This window comes from Salmo trutta, chromosome 9 (assembly GCF_901001165.1).
Source record: "Salmo trutta chromosome 9, fSalTru1.1, whole genome shotgun sequence".
In the NCBI taxonomy this organism is placed as follows: Eukaryota; Metazoa; Chordata; class Actinopteri; order Salmoniformes; family Salmonidae; genus Salmo; species Salmo trutta.
Genome location: NC_042965.1, coordinates 45,175,238 through 45,199,498, shown reverse-complemented (window position 1 = coordinate 45,199,498; position 24,261 = coordinate 45,175,238). Strand labels below are relative to the sequence as shown.

Sequence of the window (24,261 nt, the reverse complement as noted above, 5' to 3'; positions counted from 1 at the left end):
TTCTCCTTCTCCTCTCTCTGCTAAGGACCCCCTCTGGGAGGTAAACAGACTGTTCTCCTCTCTCTCTCTGCTAAGGACCCCCTCTGGGAGGTAAACAGAATCATGTAGGTTGTCTGCGCTGTGGCATCTGATATACACACACACACAAACACACACATGCATGTTTAATGTCCACTTTGTCATGTTGCATATATCTCTTTGTCTTTATATGAACTGCTGAATGTTTACAGAGTGATGTTGTATGTATCTTTATGTGAACTGCTGAATGTTTACAGAGTGATGTTGTATGTATCTTTATATGAACTGCTGAATGTTTACAGAGTGATGTTTTATGTAAACTGCTGAATGTTTACAGAGTGATGTTGTATGTATCTTTATGTGAACTGCTGAATGTTTACAGAGTGATGATGTATGTATCTTTATGTGAACTGCTGAATGTTTACAGAGTGATGATGAATGTATCTTTATGTGAACTGCTGAATGTTTACAGAGTGATGATGTATGTATCTTTATGTGAACTGCTGAATGTTTACAGAGTGATGTATGTATCTTTATGTGAACTGCTGAATGTTTACAGAGTGATGATGTATGTATCTTTATGTGAACTGCTGAATGTTTACAGAGTGATGTTGTATGTATCTTTATGTGAACTGCTGAATGTTTACAGAGTGATGATGTATGTATCTTTATGTGAACTGCTGAATGTTTACAGAGTGATGTTGTATGTATCTTTATGTGAACTGCTGAATGTTTACAGAGTGATGTTGTATGTAAACTGCTGAATGTTTACAGAGTGATGTTGTATGTATCTTTATGTGAACTGCTGAATGTTTACAGAGTGATGTTGTATGTAAACTGCTGAATGTTTACAGAGTGATGTTGTATGTATCTTTATGTGAACTGCTGAATGTTTACAGAGTGATGTTGTATGTATCTTTATGTGAACTGCTGAATGTTTACAGAGTGATGTTGTATGTATCTTTATGTGAACTGCTGAATGTTTACAGAGTGATGATGTATGTATCTTTATGTTAACTGCTGAATGTTTACAGAGTGATGTTGTATGTATCTTTATGTGAACTGCTGAATGTTTACAGAGTGATGTTGTATGTATCTTTATGTGAACTGCTGAATGTTTACAGAGTGATGTTGTATGTAAACTGCTGAATGTTTACAGAGTGATGTTGTATGTATCTTTATGTGAACTGCTGAATGTTTACAGAGTGATGTTGTATGTAAACTGCTGAATGTTTACAGAGTGATGTTGTATGTATCTTTATGTGAACTGCTGAATGTTTACAGAGTGATGTTGTATGTATCTTTATGTGAACTGCTGAATGTTTACAGAGTGATGATGTATGTATCTTTATGTGAACTGCTGAATGTTTACAGAGTGATGTTGTATGTATCTTTGTGTGAACTGCTGAATGTTTACAGAGTGATGATGTATGTATCTTTATGTGAACTGCTGAATGTTTACAGAGTGATGTTGTATGTATCTTTATGTGAACTGCTGAATGTTTACAGAGTGATGTTGTATGTATCTTTATGTGAACTGCTGAATGTTTACAGAGTGATGTTGTATGTAAACTGCTGAATGTTTACAGAGTGATGTTGTATGTATCTTTATGTGAACTGCTGAATGTTTACAGAGTGATGTTGTATGTATCTTTATGTGAACTGCTGAATGTTTACAGAGTGATGTTGTATGTATCTTTATGTGAACTGCTGAATGTTTACAGAGTGATGTTGTATGTATCTTTATGTGAACTGCTGAATGTTTACAGAGTGATGTTGTATGTATCTTTATGTGAACTGCTGAATGTTTACAGAGTGATGTTGTATGTATCTTTATGTGAACTGCTGAATGTTTACAGAGTGATGTTGTATGTATCTTTATATGAAATGCTGAATGTTTACAGAGTGATGTTGTATGTATCTTTATGTGAACTGCTGAATGTTTACAGAGTGATGTTGTATGTATCTTTATGTGAACTGCTGAATGTTTACAGAGTGATGTTGTATGTATCTTTATGTGAACTGCTGAATGTTTACAGAGTGATGTTGTATGTATCTTTATATGAAATGCTGAATGTTTACAGAGTGATGTTGTATGTATCTTTATGTGAACTGCTGAATGTTTACAGAGTGATGTTGTATGTATCTTTATGTGAACTGCTGAATGTTTACAGAGTGATGTTGTATGTATCTTTATGTGAACTGCTGAATGTTAACAGAGTGATGTTGTATGTATCTTTATGTGAACTGCTGAATGTTTACAGAGTGATTTTGTATGTATCTTTATGTGAACTGCTGAATGTTTACAGAGTGATGTTGTATGTATCTTTATGTGAACTGCTGAATGTTTACAGAGTGATGTTTTATGTATCTTTATGTGAACTGCTGAATGTTTACAGAGTGATGTTGTATGTATCTTTATGTGAACTGCTGAATGTTTACAGAGTGATGTTGTATTTATCTTTATGTGAACTGCTGAATGTTTACAGAGTGATGTTTTATGTATCTTTATGTGAACTGCTGAATGTTTACAGAGTGATTTTGTATGTATCTTTATGTGAACTGCTGAATGTTTACAGAGTGATGTTGTATGTATCTTTATGTGAACTGCTGAATGTTTACAGAGTGATGTTTTATGTATCTTTATGTGAACTGCTGAATGTTTACAGAGTGATGTTGTATGTATCTTTATGTGAACTGCTGAATGTTTACAGAGTGATGTTGTATGTAAACTGCTGAATGTTTACAGAGTGATGTTGTATGTATATTTATGTGAACTGCTGAATGTTTACAGAGTGATGTTGTATGTAAACTGCTGAATGTTTACAGAGTGATGTTGTATGTATCTTTATGTGAACTGCTGAATGTTTACAGAGTGATGTTGTATGTATCTTTATGTGAACTGCTGAATGTTTACAGAGTGATGTTGTATGTAAACTGCTGAATGTTTACAGAGTGATGTTGTATGTATATTTATGTGAACTGCTGAATGTTTACAGAGTGATGTGTGTGAGTTGTCTTGGCCTAAAAAAATATTCCCTGAGGGTTGTGGTCGGCCTGAATTATTAAATACTATCAAAGTATTGGAGCAGAAAGACATCTTTAACATTTGAATTAGTTTATTTCCAAAATGCTGTATCCACCCCCCAAACAAATATCCTCAGAAATGTTTTATTGGTGCTTTCATGTGTGTGTAAAATATTACTATTCTTAGGTTTTTAATTCATATATTTTAGATGTGTATAAACATTTGCTTGCATTTGGAAAGTATTCAGACCTTTGTTACGTTACAGCCTTATTCTAAAATGGATTTAAAATAAAATCATCCTCAGGAATCTACACAAAATACCCAATAATGACAAAGTGAAAACAGGGTTTTAGAAATGTTTGCAAATTTATTAAAAACAAACAACATGAACACCTTATTTGCATACGTATTCAGAACCTTTGCTGTGAGTGTCACGATCCTCGTATTCTCCCTCATCGGAAGATATATCGAAATCACTCGATGACCAATACGCAGCAGGTTGACTGTTCCACATGTTTATTTTAGATAGGAACGACAAAACAAAATAAATACGCAAAGGAGAAAGGTGACAGTTTCACAGGTGAAACGAAACACAGTGCAAATACAATTACCCACAAACATCGTGGGGGGAAAAGGAACTTAAATATGATTCCCCAATCAGAGGCAACTAGCGACAGCTGTCTCTGATTGGGAATCGACATAACCCAACATAGAAAATAAACTATAGAAATGCCACACCCTGACCAAAATAGAAGAGTTCACCTGGTCAGGGCGTGACAGTACCCCCCCTCCAACGGTGCGTACTCCCGGCGCACCAACCTAAAGTCTATTAGGGGGGGGGACCCGGGTGGGCGCCTCACCCTCGGTGGAGGCTCTGGCCCCGGGCGTGTTTCTCCCCCTGCCTCCACCCTAGCCCTACCCCTCTGGCCCGGACTGGACCACGGTGGAGCGGCATGCTCAGGCTCCGGAGCAGAGCCGCCGACCGGAACAGGACTGATCACCGGTGGACCGGACACAGGCCGTGCCAGACTGTGGACACGCGCCGTGGGCCTGCTGCGGGGGACAGGGACGGGCCGGACAGGACCGGGGACACGCACCACCAACCTGGTGCGGGGAGCAGGGACGGGCCGGACTGGCCTGGGGACACGCACCACCAACCTGGTGCGGGGAGCAGGGACGGGCCGGACTGGACTGGGGACACGCACCACCGGCTTGGTGCGGGGAGCCGGGATGGGCCGGACAGGACTGGGGACACGCACCACTAACCTGGTGCGGGGAGCAGGAATGGGCCGGACAGGACTGGGGACACGCACTACTAACCTGGTGCGGGGAGCAGGGACGGGCCGGACTGGACTGGGGACACGCACCACTGGCTTGGTGCGGGGAGCAGGGACGGGCCGGACTGGACTGGGGACGCCTGGCAGCTCGGGACAGTCTGGGCAGTCTGGCCACTCCGGCAGTTCAGGGCAGTCTGGCCACTCCGGCAGTTCAGCGCAGTCTGGCCACTCCGGCAGTTCAGCGCAGTCTGGCCACTCCGGCAGTTCAGCGCAGTCTGGCCACTCCGGCAGTTCAGCGCAGTCTGGCCACTCCGGCAGTTCAGCGCAGTCTGGCCACTCCGGCAGTTCAGCGCAGTCTGGCCACTCCGGCGACTGTTGACTGACGGGCAGCTCCGACGACTGTTGACTGACGGGCAGCTCCGACGACTGTTGACTGGCGGGCAGCTCCGACGACTGTTGACTGGCGGGCAGCTCCGACGACTGTTGACTGGCGGGCAGCTCCGACGACTGTTGACTGGCGGGCAGCTCCGACGACTGTTGACTGGCGGGCAGCTCCTGCCCCGTCAAACAGCCCTTGTGCCCCCCCCTAAAAAAATCTTGGGGATGCCTCTCGGTCTCCCTAAACTCTTCCATCGCCCTGGAAATGCTCCTCCTTAACTCGGCCCATGTCCATCCTTCCTCTTCGTTCCTCTGCTGCTTGGTCCTGGTTTGGTGGGTAATTCTGTCACGATCCTCGTATTCTCCCTCATCGGAAGATATATCGAAATCACTCGATGACCAATACGCAGCAGGTTGACTGTTCCACATGTTTATTTTAGATAGGAACGACAAAACAAAATAAATACGCAAAGGAGAAAGGTGACAGTTTCACAGGTGAAACGAAACACAGTGCAAATACAATTACCCACAAACATCGTGGGGGGAAAAGGAACTTAAATATGATTCCCCAATCAGAGGCAACTAGCGACAGCTGTCTCTGATTGGGAATCGACATAACCCAACATAGAAAATAAACTATAGAAATGCCACACCCTGACCAAAATAGAAGAGTTCACCTGGTCAGGGCGTGACAGTGAGACTCAAAATTTAGCTCAGGTGCATCCTGTTTCCACTGATCATCCTTGAGATGTTTCTACAACTTGACTGGAGTCCACCTGTGGTAAATTCACTTGATTGGATATGATTTGGAAAGGCACACACCTGTCTATATAAGGTCCCACAGTTGACAGTGCATGTCAGAGCAAAAACCAAGCCATGAGGTCGAAGGAATTGTCCGTAGAGCTCTGAGACAGGATTGTGTCGAGGCACAGATCTGGGGAAGGGTACCAACACATTTCTGGAGCATTGAAGGTCCCCAAGAACACAGTGGCATCGATCATTCTTAAATGGAAGAGGTTTGGAACCACCAAGACTCTTCCTAGAGCTGGCCGCCCAGACAAACTGAGCAATCGGGGGAGAAGGGCCTTGGTCAGTGAGGTGACCAAGAACCCGATGGTCACTCTGACAGAGCTTCAGAGTTCCTCTGTGGAGATGGGAGAAACTTCCAGAAGGACAACCATCCTTGCAGCATTCCACCAATTAGGCCTTTATGGTAGAGTGGCCAGACGGAAGCCACTCCTCAGTAAAAGGCACATGACAGCCCGCTTGGAGTTTGCCAAAAGGCACCTAAAGGCTCTCAGACCATGAGAAACAAGATTCTCTGGTCTGATGAAACCAAGATGAAACTTTTTAGCATGAATGTCAAGCGTCACATCTGGAGGAAACAAGGGACCATCCCTACGGTGAAGCATGGTGGTGGCAGCATCATGCTGTGAGGATGTTTTTCAGAGGCAGGGACTGGGAGACTAGTCAGGATCGAGACAAAGCTGAGAGAGAGATCCTTAATGAAATCCTGCTCCAGAGCGCTCAGAACCTCTGGGGCGAAGGTTCACGTTCCAACAGGACAACGACCCTAAGCACACAGCCAAGTCAACACTGGAGTGGCTTGTGTGTCCTTGAGTGGCCCAGCCAGAGCTCGGACTTGAACCCGATTGAACATCTCTGGAGAGACCTGAAAATATCTGTGCAGCAATGCTCCCTATCCAACCTGACAGAGCTTGAGAGGATCTGCAGAGAAGAATGGGAGAAACTCCCCAAATACAGGTGTGCCAAGCGTCTAGCATCATACCCAAGAAGACTTGAGGCTGTAATCGCTGCCAAAGGTGCTTCAGCAAAAGTACTAAAGGGTTGAATACTTATGTGAATGTAATATTTAATTTTGAATAAATTAGCAAAAATGTTAATCATTTTTTTAAAATATTTCATTGTATGGTATTGTGTGTGGATTGATGAGGAAGAAGAACTATTTAATCAATTTTAAAATAAATCTGTTAAATGACTAAAATGTCAAATGTAAATGTTTTACATTCAGGTCTGATAATACTGTATTTAAAAATAAGATTAAAAATAATATTGACGTCACAAATGTATAATTTGTACATTTCTTAATTTAAAACATAATTATTTGTTCCATTTTACAGTGTACCTAGCAGTACAACTCATTTCTCTGAGAGTGATGTGTGTACATAGCATTTAGCAACAACAAAAAAAACATGATTATTTGTCTCTCTGAAATAAAAACATCAAGTGGTAGATTTAAAACAAACACATATCTTTCAGTGAACAACACCATTATTAGATATTGAAGAAAAAAAACACCAATATATTTCATAATTTCTTTTAAACAATAAAAAGCTAATTTACCAAACATTTCCCGAAAATGTAACATATAGTGTTTTGGAATTAAACTCTTCATTTGCACGTTATATTTGACAGGTCGGTTTACATACATGAGAAATATTAATCTCCAAATCAACATGAATCCATGCTTTGATTCTAATTGTTTGCTTTCACTAGATATTGTATCCAAAAACTAGGCTTTTTCCCTTTTCCCATTATAGTGTGTTTTATCAAGGAGACCTTGATCAAAATCTGTTCTTCTGCCCATGACCTGCTGTTCCCCGGTAGGCCGTCATTGGAAATAAGAATTTGTTCTTAACTGACTTGCCTAGTTAAATAAAGGTAAAATAAATCAAAAATTCCTTGGGTAAACACTAACTACTGAATGACCCCTATGGTTTATCTTGAAGCGACCCAACAGGTTCAAACAGATGAGATTGGTCTAATATAAGACTTGTTTTCAATGGGGACATCTTGTTCTTAGCTTTAAAACTCTGTATAAACACAACACGATGAATTAAATATTGCAGGGACGTAAATTATTTGTTAGGGACAAGAAATAAGGTCATAAGAGACCTTTTTTTTTAAATGTCTTCCATCTGGCCCTTCCTTCTGCACGGTTTCTCTCTTAGTAGCTGTGGTAAATGTCTACAGTAAGGTCCCAAACCCGCTGGATAAACACATCATTTCAACAGTGAGGTCCCAAACCCGCTGGATAAACACATCATTTCAACAGTAAGGTCCCAAACCCGCTGGATAAACACATCATTTCAACAGTAAGGTCCCAAACCCGCTGGAAAAACACATCATTTCAACAGTAAGGTCCCAAACCCGCTGGATAAACACATCATTTCAACAGTAAGGTCCCAAACCCATTGGAAAAACACATCATTTCAACAGTAAGGTCCCAAACCCGCTGGACAAACACATCATTTCAACAGTAAGGTCCCAAACCCGCTGGATAAACACATCATTTCAACAGTAAGGTCCCAAACCCGCTGGACAAACACATCATTTCAACAGTAAGGTCCCAAACCCGCTGGACAAACGTCATTTCAAGATCTAGTTTTGATTTAATTTTGGTTGAGTTGTAAGTTAACGACAACTAAACGTGAGATCAACAAAAGATTTCACCATGTCACTGGATTTATGTTAAAAGTTGGTTGAAAAAAATACGAAATTCCCTTATTTTAGTGACTTTTAGCAAAACCAATCAGTTTTCCATGTCATTTCAACATCATCACATTAGCATAATACAAAGGTTTCTACCACTAGGCTGTATATCTCCATTCATTTCAGACTTATTCTACATGTTCTATCCTCTATTATGGCTCCATGAGGAAAGTTGTTAATTTTCCTGTTTTGGATAAAGAGAGTATGTGTCATCATGGACGATAATGTAAAATACAGATAATGTATGTAACATATCATGTAAAATGCAGATAATGTATGTCACATATCATGTAAAATACAGATCATGTATGTCACAGATCATGTAAAATACAGGTAATGTAAAATAGAGACAATGTAAAATGCAGAATGTATGACACGATAATGTAAAATACAGATAATGTAAAATAAGGATAATGTATGTAACATATCATGTAAAATGCAGATAATGTATGTCACAGATCATGTAAAATACAGATAATGTATGTCACAGATCATGTGAAATACAGATAATGTAAAATACAGATAATGTATGTCATATATAATGTAAAATACATGTAATGTAAAATACAGATAATGTATGTCACAGACCATGTAAAATACAGATCATGTAAAATAAGGATAATGTATGTAACATATCATGTAAAATGCAGATAATGTATGATACCGATCATGTATAATACAGATAAGGTAAATTACAGATAATGTATGTCACAGATCATGTAAAATACAGAGAATGTAAAATACAGATAATGTATGTCACAGATAATGTAAAATACAGATAATGTATGTCACAGATCATGTAAAATACAGATAATGTATGATATGTTTTCCCACAAGTACTAGGGTTGTTTACTCTCCTTCTCCTCTTCCTCCTCCTCTTCCTCCTCTCCTCCTCCTCTTCCTCCTCTCTTCCTCCTCCTCCTCCAAAAACGATCAATCAATCCAAAACAGAACAGAGAAGCCAAGGCAGAAGTTGTAACTGAATGGAGTTGCAGTTTGAGTGGAACTAAGAGATGAGAGAGAGCGATGCTCATACCCTTAAATAACAGGCTGTAAATCAAAGTGTATCATCCACTCTGTGTTACACAGCTGAATCATCCCTGCAGCTTGATGTATAGGGGCCATATTGTATTGTGTAGAAACTCACAATATTGTAACTCACTATATTTGCAATCTTAATATGCTTTTTTCCCCCTTTTATTCTATTGACTTCCTGATCATATATAAACATAATAATTAGAAAAACAAGAGATCACCTCAGTCACCAAAACGAGCTACTGACTCAACATGCAAAAAAAAAAAAAAGACATTTCTTGCATTTCGTATTCAACCTATGAGGGTTCAAATTCCCAGTTTCAATACAGTTGACAGTATATCACCACTCTTTATAGGGAGGATGCCATGGTGGGGGGGGGAGGGTCATATGAGTTATTGTGGTCGCATAGTGCTGCACACAAGGTGCAGGTGCAATAAACGATATGAAAGAATAAATCACTCAGAAACCTTTCCTGGGAAGTAAGACTCTGAAAGTGTAGCTGTTATGAATGAAATGGGCCTACTGTCATGACCTGTCACACACCCAGATATATAAACGCCTACCCATCTATCCACTACTAAACCATGTGACACGTTATCTGATGCTAACAATATCAGCTTACAGTGTTTTATAACATCAATTATTTTTCTATATATATTTTTTTTTAAATCACATGAATAGAGGTTTATTATGATTCTGACTAATCCAAAATATAATTTTCATAAATGTTTGTATTATTATTACTATTATTACTGAGAAGAAGAAAAATATTTGTATTAATACTATATTATTCTATTCAGATTTTTATTAGAACTATTACATTAATTATTATAAACTTTAATAACCATAGCTGTGCTGCTGTTACAGTTGAATTATCAGCGACTTTTATGAAATTGTTGAGAAGTTATTTGTTAGACTGTAATTTAGTCAAGCCCTAAATATGTAGGCTAATCATTCTTCAATTTAACAGTGCAGTTTTGAACAGGTTAATACCTATAATTATCTGTTAGAGCATCCACGGTGCTCCTGAAAAGAAGAGTGACCACAAAGAGATGTTTCCCCTTTTCATAGGTCCCACGTCTCTCTCTCTCTCTTTCGCTCTCGCTCTCACTCTCTCTCTCTCTGTCTCTGTCTCTCTGTCTCTCTGTCTCTCTGTCTCTCTCCCTCTGCTCCCTCTGCTCCCCCCCTCTCTCTCTCTCTCGCAAGCTCTCCCTCTCTCTCTTTCTCCCACCCTCCCCTCTCTCTCTCTCTCTCGCAAGCTCTCCCTCTCTCTCTTTCTCCCACCCTCCCCCTCTCTCTCTCTCTCTCTCTCTCTCAAGCTCTCCCTCTCTCTCTTTCTCCCACCCTCCCCCCCTTCTCTCTCTCTCTTTCTATCTGCCCCATTCTCACTCTCTCGCTCTCTGTCTCTCTCTCTCTGACCCCCCCCCACCCATTTCAGTAATTTCAGATAATGAAATACAGTTAATTTCAGTAGTAATTATAGTAATAATAATAATAGTAGTAGCAGTAATAATAAAAGTTCATATAATCATGGATACAGGTACAGCACAACTGCAGTTGTATTGGGGAATCTTCGGTCGATATATTTAATTAAATACAAATACGATTCTATAAAGTAACAATGGATAATAAATCAACAACAATGGGTACATGGATGATGGCTCCACTATGTATTACTAGTCAGTTATATACAATGGAAATATTACAGGGAAGGAATGGTCATGGGATGTCCCTCAGGCTATTGTAGTAATATTTGTAGTAATATTTGTAGTAATATTTGTAGTAATATTTGTAGTAATATTTGTAGTAATATTTGCGGTTTCTACCTCACCCAGAATTAGTAAATGCACAGAAGTTGGGAATTGATTGAGATATTGTCTTGAATTGTATTTATTTGTATTGTATCTGGGAGTATTTGTGACAGTAGAGGGAGAAGTGCATCTCTGTCTCCAGCTCCCATGTCGTGCAGTGATCACACAGATTCTCCTCTTTCTGTTAGTCATGTCTTTCTGTGCCAGCCCTTTTTTCTACAGCCAATCGGCGGGTCGTTGAGCCTGTATTTTGGTCAGGATCCGTCTCTGTTTTGTATCTCTGACAGAGTATAAATATTCTGCAAATGTTGTATTCTCTTTTGAGGATTAAATAGGTAATTTAGTATATTCTGTGGGGTTTTTTTGTTTCATATTCCTAAATTTGTCAAATATGAGGTTTATATATATTTTTTTTTTTGTAACAATCTGATTGTTCTCCCTGTGTGTTTGGATCATGGAGTTGTTTAGTGTTCCTAACAGATGCCATAGGGGACTATATAGGGGTTAAGCTGTTGGGTTTCCACTGTTTTGAATTGTAAGGTTGTTTTGCCTAACAAAATGTCCTTTCCTTTCTATGAACCATTAAAGGGAATCTGAGTTCTGCACTGCATGCATTGTTTGATCATTTCTTTTGGATAGTTAGGATAATTTTGCAGAGTTCCGTATATAGATTTTCTGTTGGGTTTTTATCCTAATGTCTCTCTCTCTCTCTGTCTCTCTGTCTCTCTGTCTCTCTCTCTCTCTCTCTCTCTCTCTCTCTCTCTCTCCCTCTCCTTCTCCCTCTCCCTCTCCCTCTCTCCCTCTCTCCCTCTCCCTCTCTCCCTCTCCCTCTCTCCCTCCCCTTCTACCTGACACTCAAACACACTATTGAATGTTCTCTAGAATGAATTCAGGTTTTTAATGCTATAATCTCCAGAAAAAAAGCTTTTCAGAGGAAAAGTAATGCAATTATACTCCACTGTCTACCATATAAATTATTTCTGACGGTCTTGTATCACGATCTTCTGTTACTAAAATTACACCTGCCTGTGAATGAAAGCCTGTTCAGTATAGGACATCACAATTCTACATGATGATGTCTATGTCTCTGTGTGTAGGGTTAAAGGGTGGTCTCTATGTCTCTGTGTGTAGGGTTAAAGGGTGGTCTCTATGTCTCTGTGTGTAGGGTTAAAGGGTGGTCTCTATGTCTCTGTGTGTGGGGGTTAAAGGGTGGTCTCTATGTCTCTGTGTGTGGGGGTTAAAGGGTGGTCTCTATGTCTCTGTGTGTGGGGGTTAAAGGGTGGTCTCTATGTCTCTGTGTGTGGGGGTTAAAGGGTGGTCTCTATGTCTCTGTGTGTGGGGGTTAAAGGGTGGTCTCTATGTCTCTGTGTGTGGGGGTTAAAGGGTGGTCTCTATGTCTCTGTGTGTGGGGGTTAAAGGGTGGTCTCTATGTCTCTGTGTGTGGGGGTTAAAGGGTGGTCTCTATGTCTCTGTGTGTGGGAGTTAAAGGGTGGTCTCTATGTCTCTGTGTGTAGGGTTAAAGGGTGGTCTCTATGTCTCTGTGTGTAGGGTTAAAGGGTGGTCTCTATGTCTCTGTGTGTGGGGGTTAAAGGGTGGTCTCTATGTCTCTGTGTGTGGGGGTTAAAGGGTGGTCTCTATGTCTCTGTGTGTGGGGGTTAAAGGGTGGTCTCTATGTCTCTGTGTGTAGGGTTAAAGGGTGGTCTCTATGTCTCTGTGTGTGGGGGTTAAAGGGTGGTCTCTATGTCTCTGTGTGTGGGGGTTAAAGGGTGGTCTCTATGTCTCTGTGTGTGGGAGTTAAAGGGTGGTCTCTATGTCTCTGTGTGTGGGGGTTAAAGGGTGGTCTCTATGTCTCTGTGTGTGGGGGTTAAAGGGTGGTCTCTATGTCTCTGTGTGTAGGGTTAAAGGGTGGTCTCTATGTCTCTGTGTGTGGGGGTTAAAGGATTGCTGAATAGGGCCATCCTGCTAACACAAGAGGGCGTGTTTTGGTCGAATATGTCCCAAACTGTTTCTGCTGCTGGCCTGGTGAGCTATTCAGACATCGACCGAAGGTTGTTGGGTCAGGGATGTGTAGTCTAATCCATGTACAGAAATACACCACGTCCTCCCGATTTGCAATAGATTAAATCTCGAGGAATGTTTAATAGACTTATTTCAACTATTTATTGTTTGTCTATACATCGGTTAATAATAACAACATAGATTGGTCAACACATTAAGTCAAAAATGAAATAAAAACATCCTCTTAAAAAAAGACCCACTCGTGTTGTCTCTTTCTGTACCAGGTTATTATCTGATGCCCCACAATGTGAGTTTATATTCCAGCCCGCGTCTCGACGGGTTTAGGGCTGTCATTATGTGTAATTATATATGGTAATACCGGTTGGGTTGCCCACCCTGCAGACTGATGACACACTCTAACATTATGACCATGTCTGTAAAATAAAAAGAATAACGATGAAAAGAAAACACTAGCAGCTATATATTACCCAGACAAACTTAGAAAACCATCCGAGGGGCTGTTTTGGGGGGTAAAATCATTTCAATATTGGTTCATTATGTGAGTAATTCGGTTCCTTTTTAACAAACTAAAAATTACGATTAAAGATGCAGCATACAGTAGATTACCACAAAATACAAGGCATTCTGGACTATTATATTCTATTCCGTTATATTCTGTTGTGATACATTATATTCTGTTATAATCTATTCTATTCTGTTCTATTCTGTTCAACATTTTATTTTACATTATGGTTAACAAGATAACTAACATTTTTTCTTTGCATTTTAACTAATTTTACCTCTCCAAGAGAAATAATGTAAATCCTTACAGGCCTATATATGGCCATATATATGTTTATAACGACTCAAGACGTTGCATGTATATCCCGCCATAGAAAAAGAAGCGAGAGTCGTAGCCTATGGCTGTGTTGAACTGGGTTTGTTGACACCAATATGCAAATTCATAATTTAATGAGTAAACACATTAATGATTTCATAATATCAATGACAAAGTTAGGGGGGGAAAAGCCTTGTTTCAGTGGAGTATAGAGAGGTCCATAACATGGGTCGGGTGGGCGGGTACTTAGACCGGGCTAACGTTAACAGCTGCTTCTGGCTTCATAACCAATCAGCATCACATAAAGATGACGTTAAAGTGTCCTACGTCAGCCCAATGGCGATAGAGTAGAGTTGGTGCAAGGGAGTTTGAGTGGGAGATAGGGACTAGCGTGCCCCATCACAGCACAGGGACCAGGGACGGCAGCACAGACACTCACACCCCCACCTTCCTCCTCCTCCCCCCCGACTAAAACAGCTCCTCCGCGGCCAAACAAGTCCTGCAACACCCGGCTACCCCTCAGACAGCACCGGCCAGCACACAGGCTACTACTCTATAACGCCGTCCGGAGGAAAAGGGAAAAACTCCCCCAGCTTCAAAACTGTTACACCACGTTTTAAAAGTGGACCTCACACCTCCTTACTTCTTGGACATGGGCGATATGGGGGATCCGCAGAAAAGTAAGTGAAGCTGGTTCAAGTGTTTATTCTAATTTTTATTTTATTTTGAGTGATGCAAAACTTCGGCGACATTAGACTCATTTTTTTTGTATGGTCAATTTTGTTTTCTTTTGACGTTTGCCAACTGTTTTGTGCAACGTTTATTGTGGTAGCAGGTCCCAATTCCACGGAATTGTCTTTACAATACCTGTCCAGAGGATGCAGTCGTTCAACGTCAGTAAAGTTACTCTGGATCATTGAACAGCAGTGTACATTAAAACTACATTCATAAATAATGTTATTAGTGTTACTAACGAATGTATATTATTTATAATAAATTATAACATTAACTAAAGTATGATTATCATTATGAGACATTATTTATATTCAATATAATCTTTATAATTGTCCTAATATATATATATTCTGATATATTTTTTTCTTCTTCTTTTGACTTGGTTCTCCAGAAAAGCGGCTGATCTCGCTGTGTGTCGGCTGTGGGAACCAGATCCACGACCAGTATATTCTGCGGGTCTCTCCGGACCTCGAGTGGCACGCTGCCTGTTTGAAGTGTGCGGAGTGTAGTCAGTATCTGGACGAGTCTTGTACCTGCTTTGTCCGAGACGGGAAAACCTACTGTAAAAGAGACTATGTTAGGTAAGAGATGTTTGTTATGAAATGTAATAGCGTTGATAACATTGTTTCATATTGATTGATTGGTTGACACATTCACTTATTAACGTTATGTAATTAACATGGTTATACAGCGAACATCCGCATTTATTTTTGACGTGACTATCATATCTAATGGTCTGGACATTTCTATTTCAAAGTAATGTTTAGATATTCTATCAAAAATACAGTTTTATATTGTATTTTCAGACCACACAGTGTTAATATATATATATATATATATTTTATAACCACCAAATCAGCATAATTGCAATTAAGTCGTTATTATCTTGTCAGTATAATAACAGGCTAGTAATAATATTGTCGAAACCCACATCAGAACTCACACAGTTAGGTGATTTGTACTGTCATTTACAACACGTTTACATATTCAGTACCAACTATTTTATAGAAACAAATGATTTCATGTACTGTGATATTTCACTGTATTGGGATGGCCTTTTAAGTGAAGTCTAGCTGGATATTATTTACATAGGCCTATAATTGAAATATTTTGTTATCCCTCAAATTGACCAAATATATTAGGCCTACATATAGACTACAATTGAATTAATACATTCGACAATTTGTAACGTTATCGCCTGTAGTAGTAATAATAATATTAATAATAATATGAAGAAGAATGTTACTATGAGTCTTTTAAGAATATTTCCAGATATAATTGCACTATTTCATGATAAATACGTGATCCATTCATCTCTGTTACCGCAGAACAGGTCTTCTGTGCTTTGTCTTTATGAATGTAATATGTTATACAGAATCCAAGTAATCTCATGTGATGTAAACACAACTCAATATTATTAAGGCTTAACAATCCTGCTTTATATATATATATATATTAAAAAAAGAAGAAAGATGCCCCTGTGCTTGTTCTGTTATGTGTGCTGTCCAGCCACGGTGGGTCGTGGGCCCTAGTGACGCCGTTAGCTCTGACCGGTCACCCAATCCCCCCCTCTCTTTACCCCCCTCTCTAGGTTATACGGGATAAAGTGCGCTAAATGTAACATCGGTTTCAGCAAGAATGACTTCGTGATGAGAGCTCGCTCCAAGGTGTACCATATCGAGTGTTTTCGGTGTGTGGCCTGCAGCCGACAGCTCATCCCGGGGGACGAGTTCGCTCTGAGGGAGGATGGCTTGTTCTGCCGGGCCGACCATGATGTCGTGGAGCGGGCCACAATGGGCTCCGGCGATCCCCTCAGCCCCCTCCACCCGGCCCGACCTTTACAAATGGCAGGTAGGTTAACACTTTATATCAATGGCAGTGCTGTTTCTTTTGTTTCTTTTTTTGTTGTGTGTGTGTGTGTGTGTGTGTGTGTGTGTGTGTGTGTGTGTGTGTGTGTGTGTGTGTGTGTGTGTGTGTGTGTGTGTGTGTGTGTGTGTGTGTGTGTGTGTGTGTGTGTGTGTGTGTGTGTGTGTGTGTGTGTGTGTGTGTGTGTGTGTGTGGGGGGGCTTGTTTGACCGGTGTAGGTGTTGGCCATTCGGTTAATGTTGTAGTCGTTGGAAACTTTTATTTTGTTTTATTTATGGTTGTGGCATTGCTTGGATTCTTTGTGAAAGGTTATTAATATTGAACACATAAAGACAACGATGAATGTATAGCGTCATAGACTCAAATGTTTCGATAGGTCTCGGCTAAGCTTTATCATGTCCCCAAATACAACAGGCTACGAACAAATATAAACACATAAACCCAAAAAAACGTATTTTATTGAATAAGGTTGTCATGATGCGCAGTTTGCCGTGTGTAGCCTACATCTCTACAGTACAGGCCTACGTTTTTTTAAATTTCTTATTTATTTATTTATTTAAGGTTTAAGTTTCAATATATATTTCTAACACTTACAGGCATCATTGAGTCAATATAATATGATATGTAAATATATTGGGTGATATATTTGTTTACATGTCATAATTATAAACAGATAATGTAGCCTATTATTTCATCTAGTTGGGATACTAGTCGTTTATACGCACCACATTATCGGTTTGATAATGTCAACAGTGCAGTGATTATATCATTTGCATAAATGCGCTTTTTTGTTGTTTTGTTGTCAAGGTCCCTCCGCAAGGAAGAATATCTGGACAAAGTATGTTCATGGCTGAATGGAGGAACTATGAATTTAAATCCAATGTTTTAAGCTAGTTAAATGTTTTGAAGCATCGCCATAAAAGAACAATCCGCAGTCTACATTTTGGGGGCCGGTCTCATACGTAAACGTGTGTACTGAAGTTTGAGGGGCCTGTAGACTGGATAAATGTGACCTACATGCATTATGTTGCTTTTGGGGGAGTTTTGTAAGCCAGTTGGCCACGCATTCAGAATGGTTGAATATGCTATTTCCTCAGGTTAAATATCTATAGGCCTATGTGTAAGCAGCGAACTCGCACTTAGTGCTGATGTTAAATAGACTACATAACCCAAGCTCGGCAGAAAAGCCACAGCAATGCTTCGTTCATAATGATTCATCCAATCATAAAGTCTGCACCAATGTAAAAAGAAACATAGACTATTTGACAGTCCATTCTCGCTCATGGCCTGCGCCCTGGTCCAAGTTTTAAGACCGCAACAACTCATTTAAACGACATATTAAAACAAGACATGAATGCACTTTATAACTGAAAGTTATAAACATTTGACTTTAAAGTTATACCGTTTTATTAATTATAACCATACACAAGCTAATATCAAAGTATATCAACATATAACCCATCCACCCCATAAGAAGGTGACGATGCTGGACGTTGGTTATTTACATTTACATTTTAGTCATTTAGCAGACGCTCTTATCCAGAGCGACTTACAGTAGTGAATACATACATTTCATACATCTCGTCCGTACTGGCCCCCCGTGGGAATCGAACCCACAACCATGGCGTTGCAAACACCATGCTCTACCAACTGAGCCACAGGGACGTCCTGTGGACTCTCTTGTTAACTAGGACTATAGCTGGTATAAAACAAGGCATTTTTGTTGTTGATTTTTATTTTATTTTAGACATTATTACATTCTCAGTGGCTTCAGTTAAAAAAACCAAAAAAAATCTAGGGTCTAATACAAGTTTGAACAATCTGAAATTGAAACAGAAGTGAATATTGATTAGTCAAGAATGAGATAGTTGATAGTAATAAAATATTTCCATAAGTCCTCCACTACTGGGGCGTTTATTGATATCCTTATAAGGCCTATGGGCTACCGTGCTTTATTGTGCTGGTGTAGTTTTCAAAGTGTATATTTTTGTATTGTCAACTTTTACATCCAACACAATGTCTTTATATAGCCATGGTGTTTGAGTGCCGATAGATAATGTTTTTTTCTTTGTCTGCACTCTTTCTCAACAGCAGACCCAATATCAGCCAGACAGCCCGCGCTCCGACCGCACGTCCACAAACAACCGGAGAAGACAACACGCGTCCGCACTGTTCTTAACGAAAAACAGCTCCACACGTTGCGAACCTGCTACAACGCAAATCCCCGACCAGACGCTCTGATGAAGGAGCAGCTTGTCGAGATGACCGGTCTCAGTCCCCGAGTCATCCGGGTCTGGTTCCAAAACAAGCGTTGCAAGGACAAGAAGAGGAGTATTCTGATGAAACAGTTACAGCAACAACAGCCCAACGACAAAACGGTGAGGACCCTGTCTGATCTTTATTTCAATAAAGGATTCAATACAGTGGTGTTCTTATCGGTCCAAAATGCTGGTAGCTGTTGTAACTGTTTCAGTAGAATACTCCTGTTCTTGTCTGGTCATTTGATGTTATGAAAGAACTGGGATGAAATAGAAACAGGGACATGGTCCTATACGTCTGTCTGTGGATGTGTGGTATATATCCAGATACAGGCGTATACGTTCATACGTCCCCACACACACACACACACACACACACTATATATCCAGATACAGGCGTATACGTTCATACGTCCCCACACACACACACACACACACACACACACACACACACACACACACACACACACACACACACACACACACACTATATATCCAGATACAGGCGTATACGTTCATACGTCCCCACACACACACACACACACACACACACACACACACACACTATATATCCAGATACAGGCGTATACGTTCATACGTCCCCAGACACACACACACACACACACACACACACACACACACACACACACACACACACACACACACACACACACACACACACACACACACACACACACACAGCATGCCCGTTCTCGCATCCGTATCATATTCTAAATACCTAATGTTGTTGGTGTTGTTGTTCGGTCAATGTTGACGTGCTAATTTAAACTTTATATGACAATCAGTTTCTCTGGGACTATCTGCAGAATATCCAGGGAATGACGGGCACTCCGATGGTAGCAGCCAGTCCGGAGAGACACGACGGTGGTTTACAGGCTAACCCAGTGGAAGTGCAGAGTTACCAGCCGCCTTGGAAGGTCCTCAGTGACTTTGCGCTACAGAGTGAGATCGACCAGCCTGCGTTTCAACAACTGGTGAGTTGAGATAGGAGAGAAGCTTTGGCTGTACACTAACACTAAAACCAGCCGTCTGTCTGGGAGAGTTGAGATAGGAGAGAAGCTTTGGCTGTACACTAACACTAAAACCAGCCGTCTGTCTGGGAGAGTTGAGATAGGAGAGAAGTTAGGCTGTACACTAACACTAAAACCAGCCGTCTGTCTGGGAGAGTTGAGATAGGAGAGAAGCTAGGCTGTACATTAACACTAAAACCAGCCGTCTGTCTGGGAGAGTTGAGATAGGAGAGAAGCTGTACATTAACACTAAAACCAGCCGTCTGTCTGGGAGAGTTGAGATAGGAGAGAAGCTAGGCTGTACATTAACACTAAAACCATCCGTCTGTCTGGGAGAGTTGAGATAGGAGAGAAGCTAGGCTGTACACTAACACTAAAACCAGCCGTCTGTCTGGGAGAGTTGAGATAGGAGAGAAGCTAGGCTGTACACTAACACTAAAACCATCCGTCTGTCTGGGAGAGTTGAGATAGGAGAGAAGCTAGGCTGTACATTAACACTAAAACCATCCGTCTGTCTGGGAGAGTTGAGATAGGAGAGAAGCTAGGCTGTACATTAACACTAAAACCAGCCGTCTGTCTGGGAGAGTTGAGATAGGAGAGAAGCTAGGCTGTACATTAACACTAAAACCAGCCGCCTGTCTGGGAGACAGTGAAATCACAGGTAATGGTTAGGTTGTCATTTTAATGTTTTTCATGTTTCATGTTATGTTTGTTATTATTTGATATAATTAGGCTATTTATAAGTGACGTGTGGGGTAGAAATGCGACTGTCATATTAAGGGCTTACATTTGACATTACATTTTATTGCATTGTCTAAAGTATGTTATTGAAATAATTTTTGGAGCTAATATCTTGACGTGTGTCAATAATGTAATGTATTGGTTGACATGTCACTGTCCTATCCAGGACAGACACTTTACATTTTATTTTAATGTCTAAAATATATTATTGACATTCAATATTGACCTGATGTCTTGACGTGTGAATAATGACAGTCAGCATAACATAGTTTTGTTTCTTTGTTCAGGTCAATTTCTCGGAAGGAGGCCCTGGTTCCAACTCGACTGGGAGCGAAGTCGCCTCGATGTCATCCCAACTTCCAGATACACCCAACAGCATGGTTTCGAGCCCTATAGAGGCGTAGGGCCTCGCTCACCGACTGTAGACTACGTTAGACTATTGTCATATTTCTGACTGACGACGAGTCGATGTTAGTTGGACAAAGGCCGAACAGACTGAAAAACCGAAAGAAAAAAAAAACTTGACTCCGGGGTGGAAAGAAACAAAATGTCACTCTCTTGTTGATTTCATTCGAACTGAGAGATACGAGAGAATCCCTCTCCTCCAACTGCACGAAGCCTCTTTAACAACTACTGGTTGTAGTTTTACACTGTGAAGACAATCATGGGATTTATTACCCGAGCTAGATCTGTCCAAGCGTCCGTCATACGTCCGTCTGTCCACTCGCCGCAAAACAACCCTGGAGAGAAGAGGAGGAGAGAGAGGACCATGGTGTACACTAGAAGAAGAAGCGTGTTACAAGGGACGGTGGAGAGCGCATCTGCCTGCATCATAACGTGTCTGCGACTCATGCGACTCATGCGACTCAGGCGACTCATGCGTAACGAGATGTATAGGTTTCACTACTTCATCCATGACTGGTGCTGCCCGTTGGAAATGCCTGTTTACAGTTTTGCCAAAAACAAAAAAAAGAATACAGAAAACACCATACATACACTTCGACAAAAAACCCCTTGGACCCCATGGACCTCTAGGAAAAATACAAACTTTATTATTGAAGATGAAATCTGAAATCTTGGCTACATTTGCGCATTGTTGTGCGCGATGTTTGAATATACAAACAAATGACTGTCTGCCATTTCGGTTTCTCTAAAATAGCTTGACTTGAGATTCGCCCGCTGATATGACGACGTTTGGAGGGGATTGCAAATAATGCTTTTCCATAGTTTTGTTATTATCTCCTTGATAAAGCCCAAGTAGGTCTACTAAAGCATTGCAACAAGGTATACCTCTATTATGCCACAAGCTTCGTGGGACTATTGTGTGTGAGTTTGTGTCCGTCCAATAATATTGTTTTCTTTCCCAAAGATGTGTATAGTACTAAGTTATAAAGACCGTTAGCTCTGAAAAAAAAAACTTTTTTTTCTCGTTAATTCCTGTACAACAAAATTATGCTTAATTTATCGTCGGAAGACTTGCCACTTTTTTTTTGTGTAACCTTCTATACTGAAGTAAAAAAAGAAAAAAGATTGTATCGTGTTTTCTGAATTATCTATCCAAATTGTATGTGTCCTGTCCCTTTCTTAAATATTATTATGTAAATCAACATCACATGTAGAAATATATCTCCAGGATTATTTCACTAATAAACATGGACTTTAATGTAAACCATACGACGGCAGATATAGTCTGCGCCTCTTTTGGTCCTCGCCCTGCATTCACCCCATTATTTTACACCTCTTTCTAGTCCTAGTGATTTCATATGGAACTCGATTAAAATGAAATTGCACGTAGCTATCACTGTGATTAAAAGAAGACTGGGTTTAGATGGAATGTTTGAATTGCATTAAAAAAACAAACAACAGTTTATCTATAGGTATAAACACGGACATGTTCTGGCATTAGTAACAACGTCCCATATAAGATACAGTGTGTTGGCATTATAGAGAAGACGAGATGCAAGCTATAGGCTATCATAATCACTATAGTGGAGAGGTGTTGGCTATATTATTCTGTAGGTCTGTGTAGGCTAGCTCTGACCTGACATTCCCTAGAGCTTGGTCCTATCTGCAAATAGATGATTGTGAGACATTTGGCTTTAAAGTTCACCGAATCCTCATTGGTTTGAACCCTCATTGGTTTGAATGGTGTCACCAATGTTTATTTCTGTATTCTTAAGAACATGAATTGTGGGTATTTAGAATACTATTTATGTAGAGAACATTTGAACAGAAACAAGGCTATGTCAACAACTACATTTGGACAAAAAAATATATAGATTGAACTTTATAGTCCCAAGCTCTCGATATGCTATGCAGAATTACGCATAACGGCATCCTATCCACTCCATAACCTAATACATTCACTCATCCATGTCGGTGTTTTACAAGTCTGATTATGAACAAGTGACTGTACAATGACGTGCGCCATATGCATTTTAAAGCCATAATGAAGACGTTTCATGGATATAATTCTGACAATAGACACTGGTTGTTTAACAGGCCTAGGCTACTCTGTAGGTATAAAGGGTTTTGTAAGGCTGACGGGAGGACAGATGATCGGTAACTGTAGTTAGCCTTTCATATTTGCATTCAACTTTTTGAGCCGAGTATACATTTAACAGCAGAATAACTCAATCCATTAAATACGATTGAAAGGTGGACTGGTTTTGAGTATCACTCAATACAATGTATATCACTCAAAAACTTCCAACACAAATTCAACTTCACCTCCAAAGGGCATTTTTATTGGAATATGGAACAACAGATCAGTGAGAACCAAAGGACCCCTAACCCATCCAGGGACCCCTAACCCATCCAGGGACCCCTAACCCATCCAGGGACCCCTAACCCATCCAGGGACCCCTAACCCTTCCAGGGACCCCTAACCCATCCAGGGACCCCTAACCCATCCAGGGACCCCTAACCCATCCAGGGACCCCTAACCCTTCCAGGGACCCCTAACCCATCCAGGGACCCCTAACCCATCCAGGGACCCCTAACTCATCCAGGGACCCCTAACCCATCCAGGGACCCCTAACCCATCCAGGGACCCCTAACCCATCCAGGGACCCCTAACCCTTCCAGGGACCCCTAACCCATCCAGGGACCCCTAACCCATCCAGGGACCCCTAACCCTTCCAGGGACCCCTAACCCTTCCAGGTACCCCTAACCCATCCAGGGACCCCTAACCTATCCAGGGACCCCTAACCCATCCAGGGACCCCTAACCTATCCAGGGACCCCTAACCCATCCAGGAGTAAACCACTATGAAGAATCACATTAGGCCCAACAAAGCCTGAGGTCTAAACTAGAGATGTCCGGTATGTGTGTGTGTGTGTGTGTGTGTGTGTGTGTGTGTGTGTGGTAGGTGTACAAAGCTTTATATCCAGCTAGCCCTATGATAAGCTACTGAAGCACAATGCCCTTGGGAGCAGGGAAACAAAAAACAAGATATAGAAGGAAGAAGAGAAGTGCCATCATCATAAAGGGCACTCAAGACACTTTAAGTGTGTCTGCCTCCCTGCCTGCCTGCCTGCCTCCCTGCCTCCATTTCTCCCTGCCTCCATGTCTCCCTGCCTGCCTGCCTCCATGTCTCCCTGCCTGCCTGCCTCCATGTCTCCCTGCCTGCCTGCCTCCCTGCCTCCATGTCTCCCTGCCTGCCTGCCTCTCTGCCTCCATGTCTCCCTGCCTGCCTCCCTGCCTCCATGTCTCCCTGCCTGCCTGCCTCCC

At 41.0% G+C, this 24,261-nt stretch overlaps 2 protein-coding genes and 1 non-coding gene across 6 annotated transcripts; 1 reads left to right on the top strand and 2 right to left on the bottom strand.

The window, feature by feature from the left end:
• Window positions 1-295: 295 nt before the first annotated feature.
• On the bottom strand, window positions 296-13,482 carry LOC115199682 (zinc finger protein 664-like). Its single transcript, XM_029761989.1, has 3 exons — window positions 13,455-13,482; window positions 1,621-2,220; window positions 296-1,585 (listed from the first exon to the last, which is right to left on the bottom strand). The coding sequence occupies exons 1-3, from the start codon at window positions 13,480-13,482 to the stop codon at window positions 1,197-1,199; spliced, it is 1,017 nt and encodes a 338-aa protein (XP_029617849.1). The 3' UTR covers window positions 296-1,196.
• A 750-nt stretch (window positions 13,483-14,232) lies between these two features.
• isl1a (ISL LIM homeobox 1a) lies at window positions 14,233-22,378 on the top strand. Of its 4 annotated transcripts, none has more exons than XM_029763840.1 (6): window positions 14,233-14,577; window positions 15,024-15,213; window positions 16,224-16,483; window positions 18,593-18,876; window positions 19,563-19,751; window positions 20,816-22,378. In XM_029763840.1, exons 1-6 carry the CDS (start codon window positions 14,550-14,552, stop codon window positions 20,930-20,932), a joined length of 1,068 nt encoding a protein of 355 aa, XP_029619700.1. In that variant the 5' UTR covers window positions 14,233-14,549; the 3' UTR covers window positions 20,933-22,378. The 4 variants fall into 4 exon arrangements, with proteins under 4 accessions (XP_029619700.1, XP_029619699.1, XP_029619703.1 ...); XM_029763839.1 differs by having other exon boundaries at window positions 18,590-18,876; XM_029763843.1 differs by having other exon boundaries at window positions 14,235-14,577; window positions 19,584-19,751.
• trnaa-ugc (transfer RNA alanine (anticodon UGC)) lies at window positions 18,091-18,163 on the bottom strand. Its single transcript has one exon. It is a non-coding gene; the product is annotated as a tRNA-Ala (tRNA).
• Window positions 22,379-24,261: the final 1,883 nt, after the last annotated feature.

Bases quoted from the DNA above. Each gene is read 5' to 3' on its own strand.
- LOC115199682 (XM_029761989.1), bottom strand. From the start codon at position 13,482: ATGTTAGAGTGTGTCATCAGTCTGCAGG. The intron at 2,221-13,454 runs GTGGGCAACCCA...AACATTCAGCAG, and splicing joins GTGTGTCATCAGTCTGCAGG to TTCACATAAAGATACATACA. The intron at 1,586-1,620 runs ATACAACATCAC...TCAGCAGTTTAC, and splicing joins AGCAGTTCACATAAAGATAC to ATACAACATCACTCTGTAAA.
- isl1a (XM_029763839.1), top strand. From the start codon at position 14,550: ATGGGCGATATGGGGGATCCGCAGAAAA. The intron at 14,578-15,023 runs GTAAGTGAAGCT...TTGGTTCTCCAG, and splicing joins TATGGGGGATCCGCAGAAAA to AAAAGCGGCTGATCTCGCTG. The intron at 15,214-16,223 runs GTAAGAGATGTT...CCCCCTCTCTAG, and splicing joins TGTAAAAGAGACTATGTTAG to GTTATACGGGATAAAGTGCG.